At 31.6% G+C, this 13,262-nt stretch overlaps 1 protein-coding gene across 2 annotated transcripts in view; it reads left to right on the plus strand.

Moving 5' to 3' along the window:
- Positions 1–13,262, plus strand: part of LOC139529831 (uncharacterized) — an 81,485-nt gene that overhangs the window by 32,940 nt on the left and 35,283 nt on the right. For both annotated transcript variants that reach the window (XM_071325740.1, XM_071325741.1), the window contains exon 5: positions 11,437–11,712. In XM_071325740.1, coding sequence (XP_071181841.1) covers positions 11,437–11,712 — 276 coding nt within the window. The remainder of the gene's footprint in view (positions 1–11,436; positions 11,713–13,262) is intronic.

Raw genomic sequence — 13,262 nt, forward strand, 5'->3', positions numbered from 1 at the left:
TTTTACCTTTTCGTACTGTGATTTGTTTATGTTATAAAGTCAACCTGTAGCTTTGAAATATAAAAATGATAGAATCTGAAGCGAGATGATATATCAAATACTCATGCTTTGAACGTTTTAAAGACAAAATATACACCTCAAACACGCCCTAACATAAAAGGTGCACTCGATTTTCTCTTTTCGATACAATTGTTACACATTTTTTTAGAATTTTTTCTTGAGTCACTTAATAGAAGGGCAGACACGAAAATTACTGAACTAACAGATTGATATGTTCTCCGTCCGTGGTAAAACAAAATCAGAGGTTATGCATTTTCTACATCCAACTTTACAGATACTCATGTCGCCGACTTGATATCTAATTGTTCTGTATAACAATGTAATAGATAAATTGAAAACTTATGCAAATAGTGTTTTTAAAATAATTACATTAGATGTATGTTTCATTACAATACGTTATTCTGATTGGCTAATTAAGCAGTTGTATCACTCAATAAAACTTCTCATTCATGATGACACGAGGTCCCACAATAAAGTGCACAGGTAAATGAAATAAAAACTTGATAAAAGGCGTGTTTTCATGATCCTATAGGTAAAAATGTAATTATAAGTATTGAATGCTTTTTTTGTAATTTTATAGGGTTGTAAAAGCGTTGACCGTGCGCACATTTTAAGTATGAAGCGCTTCCGCGCTTCATACAAAATGTACTTCGGTCAACGCTTTTACACCCCAATAAATTTACAAAAAAGAGCATTCAATTCTTAAATAAAACACTTCGTAATTGAGAAGAAAATTGTCGTTTTGTTTGTTTCTATTAACTTTTATTTTTTTTGTTACTATAGTAAACATTACAGTAAGCATTTATCGCCTTCTCAAACAGAGAGCTTCGATTCTTTTGTTTTATTTCAACTGGGTTTCCGCCTGCCTCCCCTAATGTATGTAAACCCCTTTTAATTTCCAAATCTATAAGTTCTTGGTGTTTCCACTTTCTGTGGAAATACCTATTGTATTTGTTCTGATTATTAAGTCTTTTCACTTTTCTGTGGAAAGACCTATTGTATTTTATCTGGGTTTTTTTTTCTTCCACCTAATTTTGTTCTTGCGATAAATATTTGTTTCGCATTATGTCGCTTAGATATTTCTAATATGATATCATACAGTTAATACGCCTTTGAAATTTACCCTGCGTAACCAAATAATTTTCGTTTTAGGAGTTATCTCCCCGAACACTGTTTTCTTGTGCCTGCATCTCCTCCGTAACCGTGAAAGAAAATGACAAATTTATTTTATAAAATTGCTTGTTATACCCTTTGCATGATTTGTTTTATTTTGACCGAAGCGATATGAACACTCCATATGAGAGTTTTTTCCCTTAATGCATTTGATATAAGTGATACAAATTTCTATCTTGGAAAGCATAAGTAATAGAGACTTAGGATCTTTTGATTTGTGATACTTGGCCCATAAAATTTAAAATTAGGTCAAGGTCAAAGGTCAAGGCCATATTCTAAATTTTGAATCTGGCTTATTTTCACTATTTCCAAAAACAATATAAGATATTGACAAATTATTTTTACTAAATTGATAGTTGCGACATGTCCTAACACGTAAATTTTGATTACAAGGGTACATTGAACGTAAAAGGGAGTTTTCTCCCCTTTTGTATTTAAAAATATGCGTATGGTGATATACATGTAACTCAATAACCAAATATAAATAAGACCTATGGTCTTTTTACTTGAGGTCCTTGATTGATGACTTTGAATTTGATCTCAAGGTAAAAGCTTAATTTGACGTTCTAGATTTTGACTTTTGCTTTTATTTCAAATGTATACATGAAATAACCATGAGACTTTTTACAATAGGTTTCAAACTATTTAACCTTGAAAATACAACCGGCATTTGAAGCGCGTCGATGCGATTTTCTAGGAGTTATATTGCTTTACAAAATAAATTTGTCGGTATAATTTTGTTTAACTCTTAAGCCTTTATCCCTAGCCTATAACCCTTGAACCTTTTTATTTGAGGTCCCAAGGTCCAGTGTGCATCTCCTTCGTAACAAAAAAAGATAACGACAAATTCTTTTTACAAATTGTTCGTTACAGCCTCAGGAATTTTTGGCTAATTTGGATCGAAGCGATTCGATTAAATTTTATAGAAGTTATCTACTTTTACACCATAAATTTGTCGGTATGTGTTTTCAACTCATAAACCGTTAACCGTATAACCCTGGACTGTTTTTATTTGAGGTCCCTATGTCCTAACTTAGAAAATGAGGTCAAGAACAAATGTCAAGTTCTAAATTGTGACTTTTGCTTGTTTTTGGCATTTTCTTCAACACTTGAAAGATACATATAAAAGAACAAGTGCAAAATGTTTGTTTTATTGTAATGAGGATATGTTACATTTGGTCTGATACAATTTAATAGCATCTTTTAGGAGTTATTGCCCCTGAAATGTCTTTATATAAGGTTATTTGAATATAACTTCAACTTTGTTCATTATAAAGCCATATAACCTTTTACAAAAGGTTAGGCGACATCTGACCCTGGAAAATGACAACCGGAAGTGACCTTAAAAAACCGGAAGTACCTACTTTTGCACTTTTTTCACGTAAAATACTCGGAATCCATATATTTTATAATATAGATACATAAATTGATCACTCCGAACTTAGTGTAAACAAACCGGAAGTGGCAAATTATCTCCCATTCTACACATAAAGGTACATAAAAACTATATATTTTTGGAATCAGTGTGAAAGAAGCTATCATATGAGACCAGACGTGACATTTACTTCACCAGAATAAGCACATTATCTCCCTTATTTTAATCAAAACTGTATATAAACCATTTATTTATGCTATCAGTACAAGGAGACGTGTGATTGGATGTCAATTTTAACATTGAGTAAACTGGAACTAGATTCTTTTCAATAACTTTGATGTGGAAAGACCTATAATTCTCTGAACAATTGGTTTTTAAATATTATTATAAGGTCTTTCCACTTTTCTGTGGAAAGACCTATCGTATTTCTTCTGATTATCATGATTATTATTATCATTAGGTCTTTCCACTTTTCTGTGGAAAGACCTATTGTATTTATTCTGATTATTAAGTCTTTCCACTTTTCTGTGGAAAGACCTATTGTATTGTACAGTTTATGCGTTTTTAAATTTCACCCTGCTAAGACAATTTTCTTTGTAAAAGTTATCTCCCTGAACATTGTTTTCCTTGTGCCTACATCTCCTCCGTAACCGTAAAAGAAATCGACAAATTTATTTTATAAAATTGTTCGTTATATCTGTTCGCATGATTTGTCCTATTTTGACCCAAGCAATATGAACACTCCATATGAGAGTTACTTCCCCTTATGCATTTGATATAAGTGATATGCATTTCTATCTTTTAAACCTGAAGTTATAGAGACCTATGATCTTTTTGATTTGAGGTCCTTGATAACAAAATAAGATAATCAGGTCAAGGTCAAGTTCAAAATTTTGAATGTTGCATATTTTGGCATTTCTCCAACACTTTTTAAAGATATATATAAAAGAACAAGTGCAAAATGTTTTCTTTATTGTAATAAAGATATGTTACATTTGGTCTGAAACAATCCAATTGCATCTTATTAGAGTTACTGTCCCTAAAATGTTTAGTTATAAGGTTATTTGATTATTACTCTAACCTAGTTCATTATAAAGTCGTATGACCTTTTACAAAAGGTCGGATGACATCTGACGTTGAAAAATTACAACCGGAAGTGATACATATATAAGAACAAGTGCAAAATGTTAGCTTATTGTTATGAAGATATGTTATATTTGGTCTGAAATAATTAAGTGACATCTTAAGGGAGTTAGTGCCCCTGAAATGTCTAATTATAAGGTTATTTGATTATTAATTAAACCTTATTCACTGTAAAGCCATGTGAACTTTTACAAAAGGTTGGGTGACCTATGACATTAAAAAATTATTACTGGAAGTGACCCTAAAAAAACCGGAAGGAGTCATTTTGCGCTTTTTTCACGATAAAGTACTTGGAATCCTTATATTTTGTTATGTAGATACATAAACTTTTCTCTCAAGACTAGAAATAATTTTCGATCATCCGTTGACCGTATAACTTTCATTTTAAAGCCATATCACCTTGTACAAAAGATAAGGTGACATATGACCTTGAAAAATGACAACCTGAAGTGACCTCGAGAAAAACGGAAGTGACCTCAAGAAAAACGGAAGTGATCTCGAGAAAACCGAAAGTAGCTATTTTCGCACTTTTTTCAAATAAAAGTACTTTAAATTAATATATTTTGTATTTCAATACATTTCTTTATCACTAAAGACTATAAGTGACTTTCAGTAACCGGAAGTGGTCAATTATGTCCGGGTTAACAGGCAAAAGTATATTAAACTATATATGTTTGGACTCAGTAAGAAAGAAGCTATCAAATGAGACCGGAGTAACATTTACTTAACCGGAAGTAGCACCTTACCTCCCTGAGTTCACTTTAAAGCATATCAAAACCAAATATTTATCAGTCTAAAGAAACTAGTTTCTTTTCCAAATTTCTTTGATGTTGAAAGACCTCCAATTGTTTTCTGAACAATTGGTTTTTAACTTCCTCCTAGTTTTGTTCTTGCAATATATATTTTTTACACAATATGTCGCTTAGATATTTGGTATATGATATCGAACAGTTTTATCGGCTTTGAAATTTACCCTGCGTAACCAAGTACTTTTCTTTGTAGGAGTTATCTCCCCAAACACTGTTTTCCTTGTGTCCACTACTCCTTCACAACCGTAAAAGATTACGAAAAATGTATTTTATAAAATTGCTCGTTATATCTTTCTCATGATTATTTGTATATTGACCGAAGCGATATGAACACTCCATATGAAAGTTTTTTCTCCTTATGCATTTGCTATAAGGGATATGCATTTCTATCTTGTAAACTGTAAGTGATAGTGACCTAGGGTCTTTTGATTTGAGGTCCTTGGTGGAAAAGGTCAAAGGTCAAGGTCATATTCTAAATTTTGTATTTGGCTTATTTTCACTTATTTCAAAAAACCGTATAAGATATCGACAAATTATTTTTACTAAATTGTTTATTGCGGAACATCGTAACACGTTTATAATTGATTGCAAGGGTATGTTGAACGTAAAATGGAGTTTTCTCCCCTCTTGTATTTGAAAATATGTGTATGGTGATATAATATCAATAACCAAATATTATTAAGACCTATGGTCTTTTGATTTGAGGTACTTGGTTTATGACCTTGAAATTAATCTCAAGGTCATAGTTAAAGTTGACCTTTTGCAAAAGCTTTCAAATCATTTAACCTTGTAACAAAAAAACTGAAGTGACCTTGTGTTAACCGGAAAGAGCTATTTGTTTTACTTTATTAATTGAAATATATAGAACCAGATATTTTTGGAATCAGTGTCAGGTAAATATTCAGATAGTTTCTGAAGTAACATTTCTCAAACCGGAAGTACAAATTATCTCCCTTATTTAAAAAAAAATATTGTATAGAAACCATATATGTTTTTGAATCAGCGTACAATAAGCTATCATTTTACCATTGAAATGACACTTTAAACCTAGTTTTACTACTTTCATATTAAAATTCATTTTTTGGGGGGTGGAAAGACCTTCAATTGTTCTCTGAACAATTGGTTTTTAGTTTATATATTTTTATTTCTTCCGAAAAATTTATTCTTTCGATAGATATTTGTTTCGCAATATGTCGCTTAAATATTTCTTAGATGGTATCGTATAGTTTATACGTTTTTTAATTTCACACTGCTTAGACGAATTATTTTCTGTGTAAGATTTATCTCCCTATTCACATTTTAACAAATGTGTGCATCTCCTTCGTAACAAAAAAAGATATCGACAATATTCTTTTTACAAATTGTTCGTTACATCCTCAAAATTTTTTGGCTAATTTGGATTGAAGTAATTCAATGAAATTTTATTGGAGTTATCTACCTTTACGAAATAAATTTGTCGTTATGTTTTTTTAACTCATAAACAGTTGACCGTATAGATCTGGAATATTTGTTTTTGAGGCCCCTTAGATCCTAGTTTAGAAAATGGGGTCACGGTCAAAGGTCAAGGTCAAGTTCTCTTTTATGACTTTTGCTTGGTTAAGAATTTGCTTTGACACTTTTGAAGATACATATAAAAGAAAAAGTGCAAAATATCTCCTTAATTGTAATGAAGATATGCTATATTTGGTCTGATACAATTTAAAGGCATCTTATAGGACCCTGAAATGTCTTAATATAAGGTTATTTGATTATAACTTGAACTATGTTCATTATAAAGCCATTTGACCTTGTACAAAAGGTTAGGTGACATATGACCTTGAACATTGACAACCGGAAGTGACCTCCAGAAAACCGGAAGTAGCCTTTTTTGCATTTTTTTTTTCCATATAAAAGTACTCAGAATCCATATATTTTGTCTATAGATACATACACCTATCACTTAAGACTAGAAATGACTTCTGACAAACCGGATTAGGCCAATTATCTCCTGTTCTACATACAAAAGAATATGGAAGCTATATATTTTTGGAAACAGTGTGAAAGAAGGTATCATATGAGACTGGAAGTTGAATTCATTTCACCGGAAGAAGCATATTATCTCTCCTATTTCACTCAAAAATGTAATTAAACCATTATTTATCGCAGAGTATGAAATAACTATCTTCTTTGATGTTGAAAGACCTTCAATTGTTCTCTGAACAATTGGTTTTTACTTTTGTTAGTCTTTTGTCTTTTTCAATTTTTGAATCGAGCTATATACTACCAACTTTATAACTTCTCCCTTTTCTGTGTGCACTACATCATATAAATAACACATAGACAATAAGGTGATAGAGCAGATTGGTAACCATAGAAGACATTCTCAACCGAGGTGAAGCCTGTCGATATTTTTTCAAAGGTAATAATCTGCCTTGCCATCCTCTCAGCTATTTGTTATTTAATTTATTAGGCATAATTGAAGTTAATGAATAATATTATTTCTATTTAAACAATACATCACATATAGTGGTTCACGAAACAAAATACGTTAAGGTCAACCCTCTTGCTGCCGGAGGGACACATGCGTCCACACCGACTGTGCAAACTCAAAACTACGCCAAGCCGCCCCGGAAGATCCAATTTGGTTCCGTGTGCTTCCACCAGAGACAGAGCAGGACACACTATTTCACGGAGATGCATTTGGACCAATCAGGGTGTCAGCTAGAGACTCACCTCCTGTTTTGTATTTTTTTCTGCTATTTACACTGGATCTGATGAAAGAATTAGTTAAGCGTACAAACAAACAGGTACAAAGTTTGAAAGTTTTTTATTTAACGATTTTTTTATTTACTGTGTGGATGAAAATAGAAATATTACTCAGTTTTCAGTGCCTTCTAATTTCGGAACCAACGGGATTTTTTTTGAAGGAAAGACGATCGATTTTAATTATTGATGAAAAGCAAAACAAAAAAATACAAAAGGACCATATCAATAAAAAAAACATTTTTTTTTTTGCACGGAAAGAACGAATAATTTTCCGATAAAATAAATAAAATATGGTTTTGGATGGGTTTTTACTTATGTAGCAATATATAATAAATTGTGTTAGCTAAAATAAAGATTCTTTCCGACGGGCATAAAACTTGATTGAACATAAACACTCAATTACAATCATTATAATTTTCAGATATGCTTCAGACCTGTATGACAGAACTAGACTCAAGACTGGTATATTTTCAAGGAAATGTCAGTAGAGAAAATAATGAAAGTTTACAATTTCCGAGTTCGAGGCTTTTGTAGGCGTCTTCTTTAATATGGGATTAAATAGGAAAAGCTCCATAAAAGAATATTGGAATCGAAAAAACATGTCTCAATCTACTCCATGGTTTAGAATGACTTTTGCCCGCAATCGCGTTCAAAACGATTTGAGAATCTTACATATTGTAGACTGTAAAAAAAACCCGGCAAGAAATAACCAAAACTACAATCCTGCTTCAAGAATAAAATCAGTAATTAACTTAGTAAATCGAAAACTTCTTCATTACTTAAGACCTAGACGGGAGCTGTCAGTCGAAGAGACATTGGTCGGAACAATGGGTTAAACTGCAATGTTGCAATACATTCCGAGCATGAGATCTCGCTTCGGAATAAAATTCTGAATTATCGCAGAAGCTGTTACGGGGTACGTTTAACAAATGAACATTTATCTCGGCAAAACTTTTGAACCCAGCTCTCCCTCAATAAATGTTATCATGTTTTTACGGACAACTTTTCTCATCCTTAAATCTTGCAAGAACACTCCTTGTTCAGAGAACACACCTTACAGGCACTTTACGAAAAAATCGACCCATGCCTAACATGATTAAGAACGCTGCTCCAGATCCCGGACACACAACTTATGGTAGACAGGACAACATACTGTTGTGTTTCTAACTTTCTACCGAGACCAGAATCGGCGTAAGCAAGTACAACTAGTGTCTACGTTTTATAGCGCTGTCCGGGCATTGAATGCAAAACCACTGATCGTTAACGCGTACAACAATTCATGGGCGGTGTAGGCCTTTCTGATGAAATGATGGCATTTTATAACAATCACAGAAAACAAAGCAAAGTCTGGGAAAAAAATTTGTACACATGTTTCACAGGATACTACAAACTCTTATATCCTGTATTATCAGCACACATCCCATAACCCAATATTATCAAGATTTGAATTCGTGAAAAAGTAATCGAAGGGCTCATTGCGGAACATCTATCAAACAGACAGCAGAATCCTGGACCACGACAAAAAATACGAAAAGTAGTTGAAAGGAAAGAAAAAAACCTATACTGTGTGTTCTGACAGGAAAATCGACAGACGAAGAAGAGCATAGACCGAAGGCACTGCAAAAGTTGTGTGTTCGTACACACGAATGTTAAAATTGGAATTATGACTTGTTTTGATTAAATAAATATTCTTGTAAAAAAATGAATCAATCAAAAGTTGTATTTCATTTTCAAACGACGAGGTGTTGTCTTTCATTTACTTATGAAACGACCATTTAAAACTCGGAGGAAGAAGGGCGTGTTGTTTTTTTTTTGTCGGAAATAAATAATTAGATTCTTAACTTGAGAAAAAAATATTCTGGCAATCAAGGGAAGAAAACAATCTGAAAGGGAATATCTAACATTACCTATAATGCCAAACAATGATGGGAATGTCGCACCACGTAAAATCAAACTAATTGACTAGAGATTTTGTTTTGGTTCGTCCTTTAGAACACAAAACGATGAAGAAGTACACAATCTAAACCGAAGAAATTATAAATCAAACCAAATCAAATACTTTTATTGCCATATAAATAAAAGAAAACATGATTATTTGAGCCATGTGATAATTGTACCAATCAATATTTTGACATGACGTATAGTGATACAGCTGTGCTTAATTGTCGTTTGCTTATATGCAAATGTTAATCAAATTTGTATAAGCAATACTCCTACTTTTAATTTTCCTAAATTAAGCAGGTGTTTTCCTCATATTTGCCATAAGGCAAATCATATGCTTTGTCTATTTTGAAATATTTCTTAAGTTATAGTAATTATAAGCTCATCATTGTAACCAAGAATAATAGTATGTACAATAGACGCGCGGTTTGTCTCTGGACTCTAGAATAAAAAAGGGTCAAATAAGGAACGAAGTTGAAGAACATTGGAGACTTAAGTTGCGACCAAAGATAATAAAAAAGGGGTGACAAAATGATATTAACTATAATTTCTCCGATAACTTCTGAGTGTGAGATACAAACACAGAAGAAGAACTATGATATATTCTTGTTATATTGATTACACAAAAAAGTCATGTTTTCTTTATTAACATTTAGGTAGTAATTTATTATTAAAGAGAAAAAAAGGGTAAATAAAAAATATGACATGGACATGTAGCGATGAATTTTGATTAGCTGTTATATATATATGTTACATCAAACATATATTGAATTTATGATAGTTTACGTCAAAGGATTTTTATATTTCGGATTCATTGTACAATCTGTTATAGATACAGATGTATACTGATTCCTTGAAAAAAAATACTCATGCATAACTATACTGCAGCAATTTGGATACATTCAAACCAGAGAACGATATTTAAGTCTTTACACTTTTCTGTGGAAAGACCTATTGTATTTGTTCTAATTATTATTAGGTCTTTCCGCTTTCCTGTGGACAGAACTATTGTATTTGTTCTGATATTTTTTTCTTCTGCCTAATTTTATTCTTGCGATAAATATTTGTTTCGCAATATTTCGCTTATATGTTTGGTATATGATATTGAACAGTTTATGCGCCTTTTAAATTTACCCTGCGTAACCAAATACTTTATTTTGCAGGAATTATCTTCCCGAACACTGTTTTCCTTTTGACTGCATCTCCTCCGTAACCGTAAAAGAAAGCGACACGTGTATTTCATAAAATTGATTGTTATATCCTTCGCCTGTTTTGTCGTATTTTGACCGAAGCAATATGAATGCTCAATATGAGAGTTTTTTCTCCTTATACATAAGTTATAAGTGATATGCATTTCCATCTTTGAAACCGATTCGAGGTTCTTGGTCTAAAAAAATGAAAATTTGGTCAAGGTCAAAGATCAAGGTCTTATTCTAAATTTTGAATTTGTGTAATTTTCACTTATTTCCAAAAATCGTATAAGATATCGACAAATTTTCTTTACTAAATTGTTAGTTGCGACATGTCGTTACATGTAAATTTTGATTGCATGGGTATGTTGAACTAGAAGGGAGCTTTCTCCCCTTTTGTATTTAAAAATACAAGTATGGTGAAGTATGATTAAGACCCATGGTCTTTTGATTTGAGGTCCTTGGTTTATGACCTTTAAATTATCTCAATGATCATAGCTTAATTTGAAGTTCTAGATTTTGACTTTTGCTTTTACCTCATATATATACATAATAAAGTCATGAGACTTTTTGCAATAGGTTTCAAACCATTTAACCTTGAAAAAACAACCGGAAGTGAATTTGTATAAACCGGAAGAAGCTATTTTTTTGTACTTTATAAAATATAAAATTATAAAGAACCAGATATTTTGGGAATCAGTGTAAAGTTTATATTTAAATAGCATCGGAAGTAACATTTTTCAAACAGAAAGTAACGAATTATCTCCCTTATTTAAAAAAAAATATATTGTATAGAAACCATATATTTTTTAAATCAGCGTACAATAAGCTATCTTTGATCATTGAAATGATATTTTAAACCTAATTTTACTACTTTCATATTTAAATACATGGTTTTTGGTGGAAAGACCTTCCATTGTTCTCTAAACAATCGGTTTTTAAATTTAATATATCTTTTAGTGTAATCATTTTTTATGTAATAAAACAATATTCATTTTAGATAAACCAAGTATATCTACGGTAAATGCGACCGTTATTGCAGAATATCATACAAAGGCAATTTTGAACATTACTGTAAAGACAACGTATCGAACTGTAACTTCAATACAATGGTTTAAAGATCGTAGTAGGTTAGACAGAAATCCTATATACAATGGAAGTACAACAACAAGTCTTACAATACCAAGTGTAGAGTTAGAGAACAGAGGAGAATACAAATGTAGGGTTGACAACATAATAGGTTCTTCTGCCATATTAATCAATTTGGTAACATGGAGTAAGTAAACTTTCCTTATGAGGTTGTAATTACATATATAAAAAAAATAATGTTGATGTGACTTCATGATCATTTTCACTATAAGCTTGTAAAGTGACAGGAAAATACATGTAAGTGAGGTCAGCAGACGGTTCGATATTATTTTTTTTTTATTGAAAATTATAAAAATCAAAATATTCGATAAAATTAAGAATATGAACACAGATAAAAGGAGTAAAAAGATACGTAGGAAATCGTTTCATGAACCCTTGAAGCTGCCGCAAATTCCAATCGTCCTCAAATATAAACCCTTTAGTTATGCAAATCGCACATTTGTTGTTATGAAATATATAATAATCAATAAATGCAATCATAGTAGCACTTTTATACAAACAAAAATAAGCGAACACTTAAGTTACAATTTAAGATATCAAAAGAAATAATTATGGATCTTTTTTTTAATTGTCTTTTTTCAGTTACAAATTGTCGAAAATTCAGGACAAGGTCCAGGGCGACGGCTAGACCCCCACACTTTTTCATTCTTCATAAAATTATGCACATAGCTATTGAGTATAAAGGTTGCACTTTGTAAATACAGCTGTTTCTCAAAATACGCCTCTTTTGGGGAGATATTGAATATTCATAGAAAATTGATTTTGTTTACATACTGGTTCCCAGTTGTGTTCCATATCGCAGAGACAGAACTTGGGAATGTTACCAGTAAATAAACACGTGCATATTGTTTACATTGAAATCTGTGTTAACCTTTCATTCGAGGTAGGGGTAGTTAAGAAAATTAGTGTAAATTTTAACTCTGAGAAGTTCAGGGCATATAAACGTTGAAAATATGCCGCACAGCCATATATTTTGACCTTTGAAAAAAATTGTGGTGCATATGAATTTTCAATTCTAGGATAAGATTTTTTTCAAAACTTCATAGTAAAAGTGGTACAGTTTTAGCCGTAAAAGGAGTTCCTATGGGAAATTGCATTGTAAATATTTACAGAAATGCAACCTATATAGGGTGAAAAAGGGGAACATTCAGAATTTAACCAAATTTGCTTTATTTCACAGATTTTAAAGAAATTAACACAAATAAGAAGTTTTATAAATATTTAATGAAGATTGATAGAATCCTGGGCCTTAATATGATGACTCAGCATAAATTCACAGTTTACAGTATGCAAAGTTTACTCAAAGTCCTGGATACAAAATTAAATCATAATATTTGCATATTTGTAAGTTAAATTGTTAAGAAGTGCTTATATTTACTCTTCGCAGTCATTGAAACTCATAGATCCTTCCTGAATATTATTTATGGGGTATTTGAGTCCTTTCGATAACCCAAAAGTAAGCCGCAACACCTAAATCTGCTTTTTTGTCACCACGGCATAATAAATACAAGCTAGAAAAACAAAAGTATATCAAGAAAACTTACAATAGTGTGTTCTATCCTGAATATGTACTAAATATTCCAAATTGCTAGAAACAGCAGAATGAATTAGGAAATTTGAGGCCCCAGGGGCAAAAAACATAGAAAATTGCCTACCCCCTGTGTCATAAAACAAATA

Source organism: Mytilus edulis, chromosome 7 (assembly GCF_963676685.1).
Source record: "Mytilus edulis chromosome 7, xbMytEdul2.2, whole genome shotgun sequence".
NCBI classification, from domain to species: Eukaryota; Metazoa; Mollusca; class Bivalvia; order Mytilida; family Mytilidae; genus Mytilus; species Mytilus edulis.